This window comes from Larus michahellis, chromosome 8, assembly GCF_964199755.1.
Source record: "Larus michahellis chromosome 8, bLarMic1.1, whole genome shotgun sequence".
NCBI lineage: Eukaryota > Metazoa > Chordata > Aves > Charadriiformes > Laridae > Larus > Larus michahellis.
Window position 1 is genome coordinate 24,765,729 of NC_133903.1, and position 21,991 is coordinate 24,787,719.

General features: G+C 43.7%; 2 protein-coding genes across 2 annotated transcripts; one reads left to right on the forward strand and one right to left on the reverse strand.

Annotated features, from left to right (window-relative positions):
• Nucleotides 1-1,130: 1,130 nt before the first annotated feature.
• LRRC52 (leucine rich repeat containing 52) lies at nt 1,131-2,046 on the reverse strand. Its single transcript, XM_074599351.1, has one exon. The coding sequence runs from the start codon at nt 2,044-2,046 to the stop codon at nt 1,195-1,197; it is 852 nt and encodes a 283-aa protein (XP_074455452.1). The 3' UTR covers nt 1,131-1,194.
• A 1,050-nt stretch (nt 2,047-3,096) lies between these two features.
• Nucleotides 3,097-18,507, forward strand: NUF2 (NUF2 component of NDC80 kinetochore complex). Its single transcript, XM_074597319.1, has 13 exons — nt 3,097-3,299; nt 5,056-5,130; nt 6,236-6,312; nt 7,001-7,062; nt 7,990-8,087; nt 8,589-8,662; nt 10,537-10,633; nt 11,600-11,662; nt 12,429-12,566; nt 13,508-13,648; nt 14,480-14,655; nt 16,496-16,631; nt 17,630-18,507. Exons 1-13 carry the CDS (start codon nt 3,177-3,179, stop codon nt 17,777-17,779), a joined length of 1,410 nt encoding a protein of 469 aa, XP_074453420.1. The 5' UTR covers nt 3,097-3,176; the 3' UTR covers nt 17,780-18,507.
• Nucleotides 18,508-21,991: the final 3,484 nt, after the last annotated feature.

Consider the following 21,991-nt stretch of genomic DNA (forward strand, 5'->3'; position numbering starts at 1 on the left):
TCTGGGAAAGGGAACTGGTGATTACCCTGCCTCATGAACACTCGGTGTCCACGGCCCAGTTGTCGAATCTCTCAATATGATGGGAAGCAGCTGATTTTGGGATCCCAGATGATGTAAGGAAAGAAGTCGTGGAGACCCTGGTTTCAAGAAATGGCTTTTACTCAGAAGCAATTTGCACCATGCTGCTGCAGCCCATGGGACTCAGTGCTCACCTCCACTGCACATACCTTTCTTATTTTAGGAAACTTAAAATAAAAGAGAGCCAATTTGCTCTGGGGTGCCGGAGGAAGAGTGGGAACATATGGAATCTCCCAGTCCTATGGATACAGACGCTTTTCTGAGCGTGACTTGTGTTCTGTTTCGCTCTGACGATCAAATGTCAGCTGGGACCCAAACCAGAGCTCCCATGGGAACAGCAAAATGTCTTTTTCTGACTTCTGAGCATTCAGTCACAGCGTGATAGAGAGGATCAGGCAAATGTACCTGCTCTGAGGGCTGAGGAGCACTGTGAGAACTGGAGGTTGCAGGATTTGTAATTTTTATCTGTCCTAGCACAAAAGCTGCTGTGGTCTTAAGGCAAGGGACATTGCGTTCACTCTTCATGGACCGAAATGGGTCAACGGGGAGCAGGCTGTGATTGCAGCCTCGTGGAAGTCAGCAGCTAAACTCTTGCTGGCTTCCACATTACCCGAATTATTCCTGGATACCCCATCAGTGAGAGACGAGAGTAGAAGAGGAGCTGCCTGGCTTTCAACCCTGCTTCGTTTTCAGCATTGAGCAGAATTGCTGTAGAGGTTGCACAAATGAGGGCTGCCTGCCAGGCACGTTATGCAGTAAGAAGCTAGCGGGAGGTGTTCAAGGTGAAGGGGACGCTGGCCAAACAGTGGAGAGCTCAGGGCTGGAGAATTTGCCCCAAGCAGGTCAGAACGGAGGCAGGAGACCATTTCCACAGAGAGAGGGGGGTTAACTGACCGTTGCGGACATGCTGGTACTGCAGCAGCACCAAACGATCAGAGCAGATGGAGGCAAGGCAGGAAATTCAGAGCAGTAGCTTTCCCAGTGCAGATCTCCCCAGGGCTGTGTTGGGCTCCTCGACCTTGGCACTGGAGCCACGGGGTGCTGTGACTCACAGGCACAGGGACACCTCCTGAGGCTGGAGCCAGGGGTTTCAGAGCAGCAGCAGCAATGTCCTAGCTACAGGCTATGCTTCCCTGACTGTCCTGGGTCTATGGGTGGAGTGTGTGTAACCCAACTGCACCGATCCGTGTTTTGTACAACACCAGAAGGTGGGACACAAAGTTGACATGCAGTGGCACAGCGCCATGAGTTGAAGTTTTGGGAAAGAGAACAGAAGGCCCCCTCTGTTCCACACAGATCTGCAGGAGCAGGGAGGAGACAAGTGCTGCTCACACAGCCCTCACCTGGAAAATGAACGTTGCTCTCTGTCATCCAGGTGATGAAGTCCAAAAAGGAACAGTTGCAGTGCCACAGGTTGTCACTGAGCCCCAGAAACCTCAGGTTGGGCAGGTCCTGGACAGTGCTGGTGTCCAGGAATGTTAAGCCCGTCCGGCTCACATCCAGGTGCCTCAGCCAGGTATTGTTGGCAAAGGCATCCTTCTCGATGGCCACAAGGTTGGGATTGTCTGAGATCTTCAGCACCACCAGGCTGAGGAGGTGTGAGAAGGTGCTGAAGGTCACCTGTGTGATGTTGTTGAAGCTGAGGTCCAGATAGACAAGCTTGGCCACACCAATGAAAGTGAAATCCAGGTCATCCCCCAAGAGGTTCTTGCTGCAGTCCAGATAGACCAAATCAGCCAAGAAGCTCAATTCCACCGCTGGCAGGTATGAGACGTTGTTTGCCGCCAGAATCAGCTGCCTGGTGTCCAGCGGGATAGCCACAGGGAACTCCTGCAACTGCTGCCCTGTGCAGTTCACTTCCAGGTACTGACAGCTACACCTGCTCGGGCAGTTGATCCTCTCTGATGCCATCCCCATCCCCAAAAGAAACATGAGGGTCAGGGGCCGTGGTCTACCTGGAGGAGACATGGTCTAACACCTTCCAGGCCGTTCAGCCCTTTGGGGACTGTGAGCAGCCCTACGCAAGCTGCGTTACCATCACGGCCATGCCGAGGTGTCCGGCTGCAAGGCTGCTGGGAAGCACTTTGTGTCCGTGACTCACCTGACTCCTTGGCAGAGTGCCTGTCTGGAAACTGAGCCCAGTTTCTACATCAGCAAGTGCGGAACGGTGGCTGGAGCGTCTCCATGCCGCGCTCGGTGCCAGATGACACCTCTGTGATGGCAAGGGCTTAGAAAAGTGCTGTGACCTCGCTGGCCGAGCGGGCACTGCATTCAGCTGAGTGGAGGCACAAGGAGGCACACATAGGGTGCAAGGAGATGTGCATCGGATACGAGCATCAAAACTGTGCAGGGCGGGTGTGAACAGTGCAATTTTGGCCACAAATGGTGTCTGCATCCAGGAGATGGTAATCTGTACTGATTAAGCACAAGAGCCCTGTGCAATGCAGCGCTGGATTGGCTTTGTCTCCTTTCAGGAGGCAGGAGGCGGCGGCTGAGGAGGTTCTTCCAGAGGCATTTTTACCGAGGACAAGCTTTTCCAAAGCGGCATCAGCTCCCTCTGCCGACTCGCCGCGGTGTTCCTCCCCCTGCCCACCCCTCTGCAGGAGGCCTGCCCTGCCCTGCCGCTGACAGACATGCTTGCCCCCAGCCCCTGCAGCACCGCGAGCCGCCGGCCTGCTGGCGGCCTCCCAAAGCCCAGGCGACGCCTGACATGGCGGCGGGAGCCGCGGCATCCCACAGCCTGACAGGGGCGAGGCCGGCGCCGCTCCCTCGACTGCGACAGCCCTGAGAGCCGCGCTGCGGGCAGCGAGGGGAAGCCCGGCGGCCCCCGCTCCCCGCCGGCACCAGCCGGGCCCCGCCACTCCTCCCTCGCCCCGCTCCCAGCGCCTCAGGCGGCCCCGCCCCTAACGGCCAACGGCCGCCGCGCGCACGGGGGCGGGGCGGAGCCTGCGCAAGCCCCGCCGCCGGCGCGGTCGCGGATAGGCCCTCGGCCGGGCTGCGCGTGACGTGGGCGGGGCGGGGGCGGTGCCCGCCAGATTCAAGCCGCGGCCCGGCCTGGCGCGGGGTGGTTGGCGGCACGGCTGTTGCTTGGCGCCGCCATGGAGGCCATGACGTTCCCCCGCTACAGCCCCGACGACATCGTCAGCTACCTCCGCAGCCACGTCCTGGGGGGCGCCGAGGCCCGGAACCTGGTCAAGGGCGACGTGTTCGGCAACCCCAAGGTGGGTGAGGGGGAGGGCGTGGCCCGCGGAGCCGTTCTCGGGGCCCCGCCGCTCTCGGGCAGCTCCCTGCCCGTCGTGGAGGAAGGCCTTTGCGTGCCCTAGCACCAGGGGTTTTCTTACACGTCGGCTGGTTTCTGGGGTGATCTCTCCCTCCTCGGCTTGCACCCTCTCTGGCGGTCAGCAGCGCCTTCTAAGTGACTGTCCTGGTTTGAGTGATACAGGGCTATTTCTTCTCTAATGCTTGAGAAAATGACACCTTTAGAAGACTCTGGTGTCTGAATTTGTGAAAATGTTTACTTTATAGCCAGCTACGGTATGTGGGATTCAAGGCCTCAGTGTTTGCGAGCCTTGCCAGGTGCGGGGATGAGGCGAAGCAAGACCCAGGCCCTTGACCCAAGCTGGCCAACAGGATTATTTCATACCATGACCATCGCATTCTATATAAATTAGAAAGCTTGCTGTGTAGTGCTCTCTGTCCCTTGATGGCTGTGATCCAAAGAACTTCTTGCCCCAGTGCTGGAGCCCTGAGCCCTTCCTTTCCTCCTGGAGCCCCAGCGCTCACAGTGTCCCACACTTGCCGTCCCCTGCTGGGAGTGCACGGCTTCCTGCTGACAGAATGGGCTGAGTATAGTCCTTGTGTATTTTATATTGGTATCAGGATCAATATTGGTTCTTTGGTATTATTAATATTAATTACTTAGTGTTATTCTATTAAATCTATTTATATTTCAATCCTTGTGTTTCCTTTTTTTTTTCCTGATTCCCCTTCCTGGGTGGGGAGGGGTCATTGGATGATAGAATAATTGTCTAAACAGCAGTAAGTTGTGGGTTTCTCAGACCACGACAGTGAGGTGATCAGGGTTTTCCAATGTGGCAGATTAGTCTCATAGGAGTTACAGGGTTAAACCTAGAGCTTCTCCTCTCTCCAGCTTGAGAGAAGCTTGCTCAAGCCTCACCAGGAAGGGGGGTGGGTTCATAAACAGACAAACATGAAATCGGAGTCTGTCCTTCTCAGTTCTGTGGGAACTAGGTTAAAATAGCTGCTGTGTTTGGCATAGTGTCATAGTTTCAACAGCTTAGTTGATCAACTAATGCCTTTAAAGCGATCCTGTAAAAAGCAACCCCTCCCTGCTTCACCCCCTTTTTTTCTTGTATCCCTCTGACCATTAATGTTAATGCAAATTTGCAGTGTCCCCAACAAAAGAGAAGTGGCTTTAAAGCTGATTTGATGCCTCAGTGTGATGTCTTGTGCTGCTATGCAAGTCTGTGTGCCTGCTGAAGGAGGAGGCTGGTCCTGCTCATGTAGGGAACGATGGGATGATCGTTTTTAGGAAGCAAGATTGATTTGAATTCATCAAGGATTAATGCTGCAAAGGAGTAACTGTTTGGTTTGTAGGTATTTTTTGCCCCTCTATTTTAATAACATGATGAAGGGCACTCTTTGCTATGGGATTATAATTTCTGTGACCACTTTTAGATTTTGGTTTCGCTTGGTTTGGAAACTGCTCAGTGAGCAGCAACATAATGAAAAACATATAGCTGTAAGGCTGTCAGACCTCACTGCTTTCTCTTATAACTGTATTATGAGATAGTAATGCTTGAACTGCAAACTATTGGAAAGTAAAACTTGTCAGTCTTGGTGGCTCAGTGAAACTGGTCTTCCTGTGTTAAAGGCAGAACTACTTTTATGGCGTAGTCTGGGAGCCCTGAATAATCAATTGTATGGAATACTGGTTCATGTCCTTTCTTATTGCAGCCTGAAGTTTTACACATGATTTACATGAGAATCCTGCAGAAGGTATATGGAATCCGCCTGGAGCATTTCTACATGGTATGTCTGTAGTGGCAGGTGTAATGAAATGTGAAATGAAAAAAAATTGTATTTAACAAATTAAACGTTGAAGTATCTCTCTCTTATCTTCTCACTAGTAAATGGCAAGTAGCTTACTGTTTTGTATGTTGTAATTGCATGAATAGGAGCTTAGAAATTCTGCCTCTATTGCAGAAGACTTGTGTGTGAGACGCTCTATACCCATGGGCATTTGCGTTCAAGGAGGCAAGTAGTCTGTTCACTTAGGCAGCTTCAGCTCAAGATGCTTGAAGAAACAGTGGTTTTGTGGGTGTGCTGCCTCTGGTTTTCTTTCTTTTTTTTTTTTTTTTTAATGTGGAGATGAGACTCCCTTCTCCGCTACAGGAACTAGTGGGCATGAAGAGGAGTCACTTACCACTGTAGGCTGTAAGGGAATGCTCTGTGCAGAGCTCTCTCCTTCTGTGGTTAAGCTGTGAATTCCTTTCTTTGAGATACTGCAGGTACCAGAAATGTCTGTAATGTCTGGGAGGGATTGGACAAGTTTATGAAGGGACACTATCTCTGGCCTTGAACATACGTTATTTTCGTCTTGGGCATCTGTCTCTGGCCATGGCTGGAGGAGGGTCACTGCGTAGATGTCAGGCTGGTCTAGAAGGAAATTTAGATGTTGCTTTTAATGTTTGATCACATCTATGAGGTTTAAGATATCAGAAAAGGTGACAGTGCATCACTACCATCTCCTTCTGACTTCTTCATAAAATAGTTTAGTGTGTGAATTTCAGGGTGTTTAAAGAAAGCTTTTTGTTGTTAGGTGTGTAATTCAAGACTGTCCTTCTGCACCAGTTTTGAACAAATTAAAACAGAGGGTTTAGACTGAATTCCGGAGTTTGTAATGTTGCTGCTTTAGTTATTATTGTCTCTTTATATTTTGACCAGCCAGAACTGACTCTTAAAATAGTCTGCTGATTAACTTGATGACATTCTTCAACCTCTAACATGTATTCCCTGTGGGTGGGGAGACAATCCTCAGCGTGTTTAATCTATTTAAATTATCCTATGCTGTGGAAACAAACCTGTGTATTTTTAAGTATTCTCTACTTATGCATTGACTCTCTTTATTCTTTAGATGCCAGTCAACGTTGACATCATGTATCCACAGATATTTGAAGGCTTTCTACCTGTTTGTAATTTGTATATTCATATGTAAGTAGAAGATGCTGTGTATGTTCAGTTGCTATTCCTTGTAAAGGTCCAGTTTATTAGAAGTAGTGGGACTTTATGCCTTTTCGTTGATGGTGCTTCTGCTGCCTGTCGGCTCTGAGCAAAGTGAAATTTGCAGATACAGGGGACAACAATCTTTAATAGACTAAAATTCTCAGCAGGCAGCTATCCTGTCAAAATGAACGTATTGACTAAATAATACAGCCTCACCAAGATGGAGCACAAATCTATACTTTGAATCACTAGAGGGTCATCATTATATCTAGAAAAGGGATCTTAAGTACCTGTTGTATAAATTTGCTGTCTGAATTCTAGGTAGATATCTGTTGGAATGAGGTCAGTGTTAGACTTTAAGCTTCGTTTCAGTTGTAAGGGGAGAATTGGCTAACAGTTAAGTGTAGAAGTTCCCTAATTAAGCTGAAAAATTGTTCTACAGGCAAGTATTTTCTCTATAGAAATCTTTGTGAGATGCTGTGAGAATACAAATTTTTAATGCTGATCTGTGTGTGGAGTTCTACTGTGTTATTCTCCTGAGACTTACCATTGTTATGTGCTTGCTGTGCATATGCTCTGGGATGAGAGGACAAGATCTGTTTTTTGGTAAACAGATATAATACAAAAACTGAGTAATAGTCACTGCAGACAAGGGTGTGTTTTGTTTTCCTTGCAGGGAGCGCTTACTTCCAGTGTGCCGGATTAATGATTTTCAAATTGCTGATGTTTTAAACCCAAGTAAGCAAGTGCATTGTAATCTTTGTTTCCTGGGGTGGTGGGTGTCATTTGATATCCAGGTGTCTTTTCTCATTTGGCATAGACAGATGGGCATCTAGTATGGAGAACTGTCCCTGGCTTCCAGCTACTCTTCTGACCCTTGCTGTGACCCTTAGACAAGGTGGTTCTAACGAGCAGTTCTCCTTATTCCTTATGTAGGCTATCTAGTTAACTGAGGGGAGTTTTGAATGCTGTGAGTCTGTTGAACTGCTGGTCTGGAGAGTGGACTATGACGTACTTGAAGTAGCGTAAGAATAGATGGTAATAAAAATTATCCTGGCAATTCTGCAATGCTATAGGACTTATTATGCTAATGCCTGTATAGGAAGCAATTGAATTTTTGCGTCACCCTTTTCAATACCCAGCTGTGGTGATTCGTATAACACAAACTACTTCAAAAACGATGTTCTGAAGAATTTTTTTCACTTCTAGCTCTGACTTGTCTAAGACATTTGAGGCCTTCGTAATCATATTTCACAAAGTCTGCTTGAAATAGAGCCAAAAAGTCCCTGTAGTTCAAACTGCTGTCTCTGGTTAGCCTGGTAGTTACAACGAGGCTCTGTCTTCAGAGTTGTAGTTGAAGATTGACACTCTTTCTCCCTGACTTCTGTTTTAATGGGAGGCTGTATTTTAATAGTCTTTCTCCTAGATGCCATTTTAACTAGTTAAATAGCACAGAATTGCTAAGACATTGTAAATTTGTAGCTCGGTGCTAGTTTCTGTGTAGTCAGTGAGATCTTTGCAAGGTGAGCAGGGGAAGAACTAATTGAGATTCTGTTGTTTTGTAATTTCTGTCTCGTCTCTGAATTATGTTTTACCCAACTTTTTCTATGCGATTGCAATGCATGTGGAAAGCAGAATAGTGATGACTTGCCATTCCTATTTCAGAAACAAAGAGGACAGCTCGTTTCTTGAGTGGCATTCTCAACTTCGTGAATTTCAGAGAGTTACGGCGTGAGGTCTACTTGGAGTTACAACTGAACTATGTAAGATTGGGTACTCCAGATACCTACTTCAGTATAATTAAGGTTAACCTAGAACTGGGTGCATAAAAGTTGTGGTTTAACTGCATGTTTAAATAACACACTGGAATCTTAAATGTAGCCTTGACCTTTGTAAAGCCCTTAAGAAACATGTAAATTTATAAGGGTGGATGAGCTTGTTGGTATTGTAAAGGGTTCTGTATGACCATGACGAAGTTATTACTTATACTATTATCTTAAACTTTTTCCAGTAACTTATTTGATAGTTTAGCCTAAGCGAAGGTTTGACGTCTTGTTTTGAGAAAAGATAGATGTAACAGTCAGTGGGCTGAAGCTAGAATTGCCGGTGGCTTCTCTTCTGAATATTATCAGTAGTTCAGAGATGGTGCATTTCGCCACATATGAAGTAATATAAAATAATAATGAGCAGGGCTCTAATAAAAGCCCAGAGAGAAATGATATTCTTCTAAAATAAAAAAAATCATCTCAACATTTAATTTCCAGAAACTGGCTATGGAGAAACACCAACAACTGGAGACCGCAAATCGTGAGGCAGCAGTGAAGCTGGAGAAACTGAAGTGAGTATGAGGAGTAAGCGCTGTGAGGTGTGCGACTTGACTTGGCTGACTTTCCTGTTCAGTGCATACAATCTGGACAGGCCGGATCAATGGCCCGAGGCTAATTGTATGAGATTCAACAAGGCCAAGTGCTGAGTCCATCACTTGGGTCATAACAACTCCATGGGGTGCTATATAGGCTTGGGGAAGAGTGGCTGGAAAGCTGCCCAGCAGAGAAGGACCAGGGTATGTTGTTTAATGGCTGTTGAGTATGAGTCAGCAGTGTGCACAGGTAGCCAAGGCAGCCAACAGCATCCTGGTTTGTATTAGAAATGGTGTGGCCAGCAGGACTAAGGAAGTGATCATCCCCCTGCAGTTGGTACTGGTGAGGCCATGCCTTGAATATTGTGTGCAGTTTTGGGCCCCTCACTACAAGAAGGACATTGAGGTGCTGGCGCAGGTCCAAAGAGGAGCGACGAAGCTGGTGAAGGGTCTAGAGCACAAGTCTTATGAGGAGCGGCTGAAGGAACTAGGGTTGTTTAATCTGGATAAAAGGAGGCTGAGGGGAGTCCTCATCGCTCCCCACAACTACATGAAAGGAGGTTGTAGTGCAGTGCGTGTCAGTCTCTTCTACCAAGTAATAAGTGCTAGGACAAGAGGAAATGGCCTCAAGTTACACCAGGGGAGGTTTAGACTGGATAGTAGGAAAAATTTCTTCACTGAAAGGGTTTTCAAGCACTGGCAGAGGCTGCCCAGGGAAGCAGTGGAGTCACCATACCTGGTGGTACTTGAAAAATGTGCAGATGTGGCACTTAGGGACACTGTTTAGTGGTGGACTTGGTAGCGTTAGGTTAAGGGTTGGACTTGATGGTAAAGGGCTCTTCCAGCCAATAATTCTATGATTCTATATGGGGTGTCTAAACAGGAACTGGGTAGTTAAGCTGTGTGATTTGAGAGAATTGTTTGTTAAATACTGGAGGAACTTTTCATTTGGGTGGACTTGAATTCTCCTTTACTCCTTGTCTGATTCTGTTGCTGGTTAGCCTCCCTGGGAAATAAGCTGGAAAATACAGAGATGTTGCTGTCGAGTTGTGCTCGGAGTTACAGAAGTAGCTCTATTGGCGTTAGGCTAGATGAGTTTCTGGCAGAAGATAAAAACGTGACTGGGAGCATATGATTGCTTTGAGAGGATACTGTATTTTGTGTGTTGGAGACTGTGGTGAAACTTTTTGCTGTTATAGTTGTTTTTTAGTGATATCTCTTTATCTCTTCAATAGCTGCAGGAAGCCCATCTTTAACTTAATAGATGGGTAAAGTTGTCTTCCTTAGTTATTTGACATGTTTGCCCCATTCTCCGTTTCGGGCCATTTAGTCCTACTGCCTGCATCTTTGCACCATTAAGTTTTGTTTTCGCTAGTGGATAATAGGATGAAGAGATGGCTAGTTTCCAAGATAGCTTTCAAAACAGAGAGGTTTTTTTCTCTGATAGCTACTCTTGGTATGTGCTAGACAGGAAGCTCTCTTGCTAGCTATAGGTCTCCCCTAATACAAGCTGTTTCTATGGCAGGTAATAGTATGCAAACTTCATAAATGAAAAATCACCACAAAAATGGGTGGAAGTGTTGTTCTTTTGTACTTTCCTTAACATGATCTTTAAACTTACTCATCTGTTATGCTTCTCCCACTTGTTAAAATAGCTCTTTAGGTTATCCTTCAACTACAAAACCTCACAAGCAAAGGAAAATAAGATGTTTTAATTTGAGACTGTCTTGTCCTGATTACTAAAGTTACTGGTTGTAAACTCTTTGGAGAGAGTGATTGTTTTATCTACTGTACTCTGACCTATGATGATCCTGAAACTGTCCAATATATCTTTTTTTTTTTTTTTTGCTTAGCACCATTCCAGTTGAACATCAGGCAGAGGTCAGGCAACTGACAGAAAACATTCGGGAACTGGAGCAACTACTAAGGCAGGACTATCGTCGGAAACAAGTATGATCTCATGTTATATTTCTCTGAAATGCTGCTATGACTTCTGATCATGGGTGTTCCTTGTTTCTGTTGACTTTGTTCCCCTCCTCCTAACCCTACAAAGGATAAAGGGGACTTTTCTGATTTAAAACAAAGGTCTTTGCAACAAAATGTCTAACCCCTAGCATCAACTCTTCATTTCAATACAAGGAGTGTGAAATGTACTTGAAATCGGACTTATATATTTGGCTCTTTCTTTTTGAAATGCATTACTGCAATGACTTGAGAGATGCCCGTGTTATTGTTCAGAATTGTGAGCGTATTTTTCTCTGATTTTTCTTTTTTTTTTTGGCTTGGTTTTCTGCCTGAATTCAAAGAATTGGAACTGGAGGTGAGCCATGGCAGGAAATAAGGTCTTAGAAAGGTCATTCAAGGGAATGCCTGTCAAAAAGAGTAGGGTTGATGCAGAGATAACTTTCCAGCAATGGCAACTTGCATCGAAGTTGTCATAGGTAACCTTCTCAGCTGTTTTGGGAATTAAAAAAAATAAAAATAAAAAAATCTGTGGGCTTTTTTTTTGTTACGTGAAGTCCTGTCTGTACTATTAACATTATTACCATGTGCTTGACTTCTGTGTTATTTGGGACCTTGTATTAACTTTTTTTTTTCTGAAGAACGCTGCCTCTGGTGAAGAAGGTTGTGTGTGTGTGTATAATGCTGACAGGGTCAGTAAGAATAGTGGTAGTCTGTCTCTTATCCCTGTTCCCAGTTAGCTCCTGCTGGCTGGTGCTCTCAGTGGCTTTTGTGACAACGTTCTCCTTCCCTGTCTTTTAAATCTTACAGATTGCAATTCTGTCTGCTAGTTCTGGCACTCCAGAGAAACCACAAATGGGATTTCTCTTGTAGACAGATCTGTGATAGAAGGGGAAAGGCGGTAGCAGTTGTAGAGATGCTTATTTAAAGTTTGTTGCTTTTTTTTTTTTTTAGACAGCTTTGCAAGAAGTGATTTCACAAAAGAAGTCAGATATTGCAGAGAGTACCCGAAAACTGGTAAGTATACCCCTGTGTAGGTATAGGCTATAGCTTACATATCAAATCAACTAACAGATCATGCTCCTTTCTAGGACCAAATTATTCTTGAATCTAGGTAATGTTCAGGTGGTGATTATTAGTTTTAAAAAATAAAAATGATTTGGCTTAATTTTTTTTCCCCTCCGTGGAAGCTTTACTGCTGTAGCTTGTTTTGTTGTTAACTTTAAATACCCATCTCTGCAATGTAAAATTCTGTCTGTGTTTAGGAAGCTGATCTGTTAAAGGGCAAGACATCTGGACTTGAGCTTACCTTAAGTGCATAGAATGGTTGAGGTAGCCACTGACCTGGTGGGGACAAAACAGGAGGTTTTTGAGAGGTTACGCAGGAAGCTTGTGGCTCTTCTACCAGGTGGATACAGCTGGCTCTGAAACCCTGCAGTGACGGCCTGGGCTGCCCTAGGGTGAGGGGTTCTGAAGGAGCGAGTTGCTAGAAATGTGTATTAACTGGCAGGATTTTTTGTGGAGTACTAGTTAAATGTTGTTCTTGTGACTTGGTATTGCACCTCTGTACGTGTGTTCAGGGAGCAAAATGGACTGTTAACTGCTTTGATTGGGAATGTTAATGCTGTTCAGAGGAATTTATTTTAAAAACAAACTTCCTAACGAGGAATGACTTGCAACAGAGAAAAGAACCTGTCTAGTAAGATCCTGGCAAACCATGCGTCACAATTCCTCTTTGTTCACCTAATTGCTAATATTGAAAGTGTGTTTGTCTCGTTACTAGAATGAGCTTAAAGTGACAATGGCTACTTTGAAAGAAGAACAAGAGCAGCTGAAATCAAAAATTGTGGAAAGTCCAGAGGAACTGAAAAATTACAAAGAACTGATGAAAGAGACTGTTAAGAAACTTAAGAAATCTAAGGTGAGGTTTTCCTCTGTCTGCACAAGCAGGTATTCTGTTAGAAACAGCACATCTTACTGAACTGTCATCATCTACAACTGCTCCTTGAATGGCTTGTGCTTCTGGTAAAAAAAATCAACAGAACAGTGGTTAGTCTGAAATGAAATCACAGCTTCAGAGAAAACTGAAGATTGGTTGTGGGGGTGTGGGGGGTTTTTTTGTTTGTGTTAGTAGCTTTTTTTTTTTTTTTGAAAAGCAGGATTGCAGTCACTGCTGCTTTGTCCTTGATGAGTAACTGTTTATTTGTGAAACTAGGTGTAGAATTCTTGAATCTATACTGTACCTGTCTGGCTGTTTGCTCTCGAGATGACAATATTTTGGCAGCTCACAAATGTCCTTGGATTTAGAACACATGCTTCATAGCATCTGTGTTATCGTTCACTGTTTCTGGAACTGATGGCTGTCTCCACTAGTAGCTTGAACACTGAGTTCCCTTCCTAGCTTTTTTTTTTTTCTGTAACGTCCAGTCCTTAAATGTTTGTAGTTCATGATCGCTCATACATTAGTGAAGTAACTTTATCTCCTTGGGTATTTTTGTTCCAAAGAGGTAAACTTTATCGCTTTAATTCCAGACATCTGTTTTTATGATGCTTTACATAATGCCTGTTTTATCAGTATAGAATTTCTTCAATGCATAACGCTATTCTGTCCTGAAAGCTTTTGTGACAAGCTAGTTAGTTCAATGTAAAACACTTGCATGTCACTCTTCCCGTGCTTTCCAAAACGATGCTTTTTTTTTTTTTTTGTAAACTCAAGTTCTCATTTCGGTAACTACTAAATATTAATCCCAGTGTATGTTAACCAATGGGGGAACAAGTACAAAAGTCAATAAGCGTTAATACTATAGAAAATAACTGCTGAACTCCAAAGCTGTTTTATTAATAGTCTTGTTCTTCCTAAAGCAAGAAGTTATTGAGAAATATGAAAGTTATAGAGACCTAGTGGAGGTTCTGCCATCATGCCAACTGGAGGTGCAGTTGTATCAAAAGAAGATGGAAAGACAGGGAGCAAATGTGGAGAGACTGGCCAGTGTATTATCAGAGGTTTGTATTATCCAAGTTAAATCTGGTTAAGGAGAACTTAATGTCTAAGCAATATAGGTGATCATCAGTAAATATCTGTATTTTGAAAGTTCCCATCTCTCCTCTGTCCCAGAAAGAAAGAATTTGGGTAAAACTCATTCTTAAAAACACCAGTAAAGCATAGCTGCTGCTTTGCTGCATGCCACTAGCTAATGTACTATTGACCACTTCCAATAGTCAAAGCCTTTGTTGCCATAGAAACCTGACCTAAATAGTGTGAACTGTCTGGGATTGTTGGTAGGAAATGATGGAAGAAGAAAAGTGAGATCCGGTTTCTTCTGCCTAGAGAGCAGAAACTAAGAGCAAAAATTACTGCCTCAAGAAGAGTAGTGTCTTAAGTGCCTTTAACTACTGATATTACTAAGCCACCTTTTCCCTGATGAATTGTTTGTCACAATACAGTACCTTAATACTTGCTACTCAGTTTTGGGAGAATGCAGTTGTTAGGAGCGTTTGAAAAAATGCTATGCAGTCTTTTGGGGTATTTATACAGTGTATGTTCAAGTTACCCTTGGCTAAGAGCTCCAGCAGCGCTCATAGTAACTCTTTAAAAATCCTTCTAAGTGGTGGGATCTTGTCCACTTAGATGTATTTAAAATCAGATAAAGACTAGGGAACTGGGAGAATTAGTTGGCAATCAGATCTTCAAAAAGCGTGAAGCTGGTTCTAATCTTAATAAACTCACAGGGTATGTTGTTTTGATTATTTATTTTTATGTATATATATATAGAGAGAGGGCGTGCGGGTGGTTTTTTTTCCTGTTTAACTCACTTCCATACTTATGTACTCTAGGTCAGAAATCTGGAGGACCAGCTTGAGAGTGCTCAGATAGAGCTGAAAAAGGGGAAGACAGATGAAATGTCCTTAAAGAGACTGGTCACTGCAAAACACGAGAAGCTGTCTACAGCTGAAATAAGGATAAAAAAGAAGCGTGAAGATGTTGAGCAATATAAGCACACTGTATTTGAGTATGAATGAGTTGACATTTCTGCCTGATGCTACTTTATGTCTTCGTTATGCGCTACCAAAGTTTGCGTCTGGTACAAACACGTAGCTTAGCAGTAAGAAGAAAATGAGCGATGTGGGATAGCTTTGTATGAAGACCAGTAATGCTGCAGGCAGGGACTTGGGGTCTCAAATCAATAATTGCAATGTGACTTGACAGCAATTCTTTTATTGGAGCACTAATTTAATTTATAATGCTTATTCTTGATTCTTTTATCTTCTTAAAGAGAATGTCACATTGGGATAATTTTCCAACTTATCAGACTTCAACAAAGCCCCATTTGCCTTTCATGAATTTTTCATAATTTCCCTTGCCACTTTTGCTCATTATCAAAGATGTTCAAGACCCATGGGGAAATGGGGCTTGTATCTCAGAGGAGTATTATCCTGACATGATGCTTCTAAAACAAAAGGAAAAGTGTCATTTGATCAAAGCCTCTTAGCCCATCTTCCTTCCTATGGTATGCTAACGGCAAGTTGCAAGGCAGTGTTTACAGCACAGCAGGCGTCACTTCTGCAGCAGCAAACTGCAGCATTGTGAGGTCGCGGCTTCACTGAGAATTAGAAGTGCTGAACTGTTATAGAGAAAGCTTATTATATACGATTTTTTTTTTGTATGTGGATAGGAAAGGCAATATGGAAAATTATTGGCTGGGTAGATTAACTAAGACGGGAGAGAGCTTTTTCTACATTGCTGAGGGACTCAGCTAAGATTTAGTCATGCCGAAAGGCTTGTGTGCTGTGTAGAATGGCAGCAAGATTGGCAGGCTTCCTTTGCTCCTCGTTTAGTGTATTGTACCAGCTAAAGGAGATTAATTAAAAGCTACTTTTCCTTCCAAATGAGAATGAAAATAATATAATCTAATGCTCCTTTGTATTAGAACTTGCTGCCTATTTATCTGTTTTTAATGTGTTAGATGTCTTCCTTGAGTGATAAAACTAGACGCTTTGATAAGCAAGAGGGGAAGGGAGGTAACCTTGGTTTGAAAACAAGAGGTTTTGCTGGTGAATAAGAGAATGTGTCCTGACTCCTCCCTTGTGGTAGGAAGATGTAAGTAGGCTATAGCTAAGTATGAGTGATTTCAACCATTCTTTAGAGAAAACAGCTGCTACAGTTCCAACTGTAATTATAAAATGCTTAATATAAACTGTTAGGTGTTTTTTGCACTTCAAGTCAGAGTAGATCTCCAGTTACCCCACCAACCCTTTGCTGGTTACATGGCAGCGCACAGCTGGAGCTATCCGAATCCACCTGTGAGCTGGGGAAGCGCTATTTGGCCTTTGGGATACAGCCAAATGATGGACTGGAAGTTGCAGATAACATACATAGATGTATGGAATTAGAGCCCTAACGTGTTGGAAGGGGATCTGAGGCTCAGGAAAAAGTGTGACACTCAGTTATGCTGAAACATCAAGTGCAGCTATGTGGCTTTTCACCTGGTCCAGTGGCTGGCCTTTAAGGAGGGCTCTCTGCTGATGCCCTGTGCTGTGTTAGGCAGGAAGATGCAGCATCCACCTGTCTGTTGGGTTGGTTCCACTGGAGTCATTTGAGTTGCCTTGATTGGCAGCAGCTGAGGATCTTCAACATAGTCCCCTAACTGCACTTTGAATTTCACTTCTTGTACCTGAGTTGTTCTAATTTCAGAATTTGACGAATTTTCCAAGCAAGTAAATTCTATACTGCGTTGCTTCTAGAAGCTGTTAGTTTCATGCTCATAAAATGCAAGCTTTTCTTGTGGTTAAGTTTAATCTGGAATTAGTCAAGTGGCTCAGTACTAATTTTTTTTTCTCTCCCATATTTAGACATTGTAACAGAGTTCAGGAGAAGAGGGGTGCTGTGTATGATAAAGTGACGGCCATTCACAAAGAAATCCAACAGACAAGGTTCAAAATTCAGCAGCTGAATGAGAATGCTGAAAAAGAAGAAATGAAAGCCAAGGTGAGGGGTTTTCCTAAAGGAATTCAGTTTGGTATTCTCAAAACTGATTTTTAACTTGGGTTGTGTGGATAAAGGGACACTTATTGGCCCTAAAAATGCGTAGGCTGCGTAGGTCGTGGTTTGGTGGCTGGTGGGAGGGAGAGAACTTCTTACTTGTGGTTCCGCTGGTTTGCTAGGCGTTGTGCTCATCTCTGCAGGCTGTATAGGTGGGCCTGCAGGAAAAGGGGGCTTTGCAGACCCGAGGGAAAAGACTCTGGAATGGTGTGATTGCCCAGTATTTTGGGAGGTGAAATTAAACCTGTCTTCCCTTCTGTGTCTGTAGCAGATATTATGCTAGTTCCATGATGTCTGTTTGTGTATCATGGCACTTCCAGCTCTAAGCAGTCAATTTTTTTGGTCTTTTTTTGTTTGGCCCCTGTGACCTGACCTGTGACGCTTAAAACTTGTGTTGTAATGATGAACAGTACTGTAATCTTCTCAACAGTCTCCCGCAAATACAGGACCACTTGCATGTCACAAACCCTCTCTTCCCGGGGCTTCAGGAAGGTGACTGTCTATCTCAGTTTTGGAAAGAGGCAGAAATCCTGATGGATTGGGAGCAGGGGATCACAGTCTGCCACTAGCATCTTGTCCTATCTGTTCGTTACCAAAGAACTGTTCGTGCTGGAATGATAATGGTAGAAGTCGCAGTGGCAGAGATCTTGGTGACACAGGTTAACACAGAATGGGGCAGCAGTAGTGTGAATACTGGGCTACTGCTGGTGTTTGACCATCTTAGTAACTACACAGAATCATAATATTGGGATTTTGCGTGGCTGTTCCTATTCTTCTGATGTTTCTTCTGTTCTGTGAATGCTGCCTCTTAAGTGAGGGACTATGTGCCTTTGATAGAAGTTGAGACCACCAGACCACTCTTTAAGTTTATCCTTATAAAGCATAAATGCTAACTGTGCTGATGGGTTCCCCTTCCCCCCACCCTCTTTATCTCCTCTTTGTAGGAAATATACCTAAATCTGAAGGCTGGGTTGGAGAAGCGTCATGATTCTCTCATTAAGATGGCGAAGAGTTATGCTGCCTCAAGAGAAGATAAAATTGCTGAACTGAAGAAGGGGCTGCTTAAAGTTCAGACTCCTGGAAGTAGTTCTTAGACCTGTCTTCACTTGTATTCAGCTTCGTTACGTTTATCCTCGTACCTGAATTGAAGAACTTTTGCTTTGGATGGGGGATGTATTCCAGGCAAAAGCCAGCTTTCTCAAAAACCATGTCAGAACACATTCAGCTTTCTAGACAGATCCTGACGTTGTGAGCTCGCTAATGTGGATAAGAAAACACTTGGTCTAGCCTGTTTGTTTTGTTGCAGTCAGCATCTGATTTTAGTGGTAATAACGCAAGGCTTGCTAACACCAAATTGCTTGATGTTTAGACAGAATCCTGCTTTTTGTAGAAACCGTTCTGCGAACTTTTGATCTGGGAAGACCTGGCACGTTGGTCTGGCCTGAATGGACACGCTGTTCAAGATAAGTCAGTAATAGGTGATATTCCACCACCATTATTCAATTAAGAATAAATCCTGATGGAGCAGTAGCATCCGTGTAAATGCCAACGTACTCTCATCACGAATATTGGTGACTGTAAACACTCAAGAGTATCATTTTAGTTAACAGTGCAGTACTTGTAGATGCTTGAACTCCTTGTTTCTGCTCTGTGGGGTATTGAACCCTCATCTGTGTTTATTAGACAGTCTACGTTTGGGTGCTTAGTCCTATAAAAACATTATATAGATGAGTATTTTGTACCTTAACTTGTGATGGCACTCAGTTTGCCACAGCGTTTTTAATAACTTCCAGAAATAAAATGTTAACTTTTAAAAGCCTTGATATAAGGATATTTAACCCTATTTCTCTTATGTCTTTTTCCCTCCCCACTCTCCCAACTGACCTGGCGCATAACATTCCAATTTAAAAAATTTTGGTTTGTACATTTGTAGGAATATGTACTACTAGAAGTTTTTTTATAATGAAGGGAGGAGGACTCAAGACTGTATAGATAATGTATTTCTGTGTGTGTTTTTTTTTAATTCCTCAGCTTCTCTTATTAGCCATGGTGCTAGCAAGTCAGTTGGGAACAGGCGGTGATCATTGCTTCTAAAGCTCTTACTGAGGCATCAGACCCTTCTAATGTTTTCCTTTGAGGTTTTTTTTTTTTTCTTAAATTGTAGCATGTGAGACACTTCAGTGAAAGTCTTTGGTTAATCTGCAAATCTTAACCTAGTACAAAGCTGCTCATACAGTTTTCCAATTTCTACCAAATAGTCTGTGATGGGTGTGTGTAACTTTGTGTTTTCAGGTGAGTGTACTCCATCCCATCAGTCCTGCAATGTCGTGCAGCAGCACCTGGTGTGGAGACTAGCAAAAGTCTAACCGCTAAAGTGGTGGATTTTTTTTTTCCTTCCCCTAAGAGCTAAAGATGCTAAGTACATGTAAGGCACAGAAAAACTCTTTACGGATTTCATGCACTAGGCCACAGGTGTAATAATTAGTGATGTTTTGGATATTGTGCTTCGGAAGTGAGTTTTCTAATGAGTCTCTCCTTTTGTGCTTTGTATTAAAGCACTCTGGTGTTCATATGCAGGTGTGTTCCGCTCCCTTTGCCATAACATGGATTCTAGTGTGAACAGATACTACCTATGGGAAGATGTTGCTTCTCATTGGCAGTACTTGCTAATGAACTTGATGTCGGTGCAAAACTGTGTGATAGTTTTTTAGGTATTCCCAGACTTGAAATACTATGAAATTCTGGGAGAGATGGCAAGGCTTGTGTAGAGTTTTCTCTGAGCTTTCTTGAGATATCCCCACTCCTCATGTCTGACTAGCTTATCTCCCATCCTGACAAAATACAGGAAGCCAAAGGTTCCTTCTTTTAACTTCTCTGAGAATTTTGGGGTGTGGCTTTTTTTTTTTTTTTTGGTGATGCTATAGATATTCAAAGTAAAATTATGTGACTTGGTATTCTATAACAGTAGTATCTGCTTTCTCATAAAGACTGGTTGGAGGCTGTGTTCTACAGCCTGGGTGTTACAGCAGCTCTCAGAAAAGATTCCCAAGAGCTTCCAATAAATACTGCAAGGCATTACTCCAGCCAGCAGATGATTTTGATGTGATAAGCTTACTGTCCTTCAGGAAACTGCATATAAAGATCAAGATTCTTAGGCTAGAGAGATGGCGCTTATGTAGCCCAGTGATAAGGAATTAGCAAGACAAAGAAAATGCTAGATTCTGGGTTCTGCTCTTGGGTTTTGCAATACCAGCTGTTGGGTAAAATAAAAGGCTGCAATTCATGAAGAAACAAAACTTCTGATTTCCAGGGACAGGTTTATGTATTTACCTGAAGGCTCTTGTGCCTTCAGTGTGGCCTGTCTTATTTGTTTGCACCTAAACCACTTATAAAATAATACATAACCAAAACTATATTTTTATCTAGAGATAGTTGATTCCTAGGTGTGAGTCCACTGCTGCTTTTCAAGAACTTCTACTGATCTTGAACCATACGGCAAGGCAGTGCGTGGCAATTTTAGTGTGATCTGAATAGCAGTGAAGGCAGGATGGCTTTGCTAAGGCAGTACAGCTCCATTTCCCTCAAGAGGGCAGTGTTACTCAAAACTGTATTGTTTGGGTTTTTTATTAGGGCCCCCCTCTAGATGCGGAGAGCCTTCTGCCAAGGCCTAAATCAAAGAAAACTGCAGAACTCTTTTATTTTGAGCCACTGGTGTGAAATAGCAAGTTATAGACGGGCATCTGTCATGAAGCTGATAGAAGGGAATGGCCAGGCTAGACTTCATGGAATGAGACCTTCACAGCTTTCCCTGGGAGAATAATTGAGTATCAGTAGCTGCTATGTGGCTTAGCATAACACTGTTTAAATGTGTTTGGTTTTTTTCTTTTTTTTTTTGTGCGTGTACCTCAGTATTTCATGTACTACATAATGCTTGTAGCAAATTTGCTTTGTACTGCGTGGGCTGCATTTAAGTTAGGTGATCTTTGGGGAAACAGGGCAGGACTTAGCCCTGATCTGGGCGTGCTAACATATGTGGGAGGTTTAATGTCTGCTCCGTCTTTGTATAAATATCCTGTAAACTTGGCTCTACACCTCTGCTTGTGTGCTTGAGTAACCGGGTAACTCGGATGCCAGTTCAGATTGATATAGAGCAGAGCCCAGGCACTTGCTTTGCGCTCTCATTTAGCACGGTCTGGGTCTTACTAGAGCTTTTCTTTGGGAAACCTGCACAGATCAGGCAATAGCTTAGATCACCCAGGTCGGTATGAATATAGGTTATCATTCAGAAGGTCGCTTTCCAGGAGCAGGAAGTTTAAGATGGATTGTCCCTCAGCTTGTCCATGGCCTGTCCCCAAACCTCCTTCCTTTAGAGCTGAGAGAGTGCTGTACGTTAACAGCGAGAGGAAAATATTTCCTCTTACAAGCTCAGACACACGAACATCCAGAATATATGTATGGACAGCACAGCTTGAACTTCCTGGTATTTGTGAGTGTCCTTCCTTTGCACAGACTCCATGCCATAAACTATTGAAAAGGAAGGTAAGTGTCTCCTGCCCATGAGGACGTGTTGTCTCAGAGGGAGGACAGGGCTTTGTTCCAATTTTTGAAGAATTTAAACCAACTTTGGTATCTTTGCAAGTAGAAAAAATAGTAATGGGTAAGATGAGAAACGGGTAGCAGACTTAAAATATGGCTTGGCACAGTATGTGAGCATGAACGAAACTTTAAGAGGCTCCGTGATAGCTCTTCCCCTGCTGGTGCGTCTTGCTGCTTCTTTCCTTGTGAAGGAAGGCAGACTCTTCACTCCTCTCTTTTACTCAAAAAGTATTGCCAGAAAGATCTTCAGAACTTTGGTTTGGAAGCCCTTTTTCTGTTAGGCGTTGGGCGAAGTGAATAGGGCTGGGTTAGGTGAGCAAGTTTTGCGTTTTTCAACAGCGAGACCGTTCTGCTTTGCTGTAGGATGAGCTGGGAGAGGAGATGCAGGTGCGTTTGGCCACTTGGTGGGGCTGTTGGCACAGATAGTGCCGCTGAATTCACTTTTCGTGTCTGCCACGGCTTTGCTGAGGAAGCCAAAGGAAACTTGCTGAATCCGCAGCCCCAGAATGACAACTTTGCAGCTTGACGCTCATATATTCTAGGATCAGCCAAGACCAGGTAAACTAAAAATTAAAACTTCTTTTATATATAAGTATTTCAGACGATTGACGGTCAGTTTTGTGTGAAGACTGTCCAAACAACTGCAGAACGCTGCTGTGTCCTTGCTGGTGGTGTCTTCTGACTGGAGGATGTGCAGGGTGTTTGAGGCT

Coding starts and splice junctions, on each gene's coding strand:
- LRRC52 (XM_074599351.1), bottom strand. CDS start 2,046: ATGTCTCCTCCAGGTAGACCACGGCCCCTGACCCTCATGTTTCTTTTG.
- NUF2 (XM_074597319.1), top strand. CDS start 3,177: ATGGAGGCCATGACGTTCCCCCGCTACAGCCCCGACGACATCGTCAGC. Junction 11,663..12,428: donor CAGAGAGTACCCGAAAACTG/GTAAGTATACCC, acceptor TCTCGTTACTAG/AATGAGCTTAAAGTGACAAT. Junction 16,632..17,629: donor AAGAAGAAATGAAAGCCAAG/GTGAGGGGTTTT, acceptor TCCTCTTTGTAG/GAAATATACCTAAATCTGAA.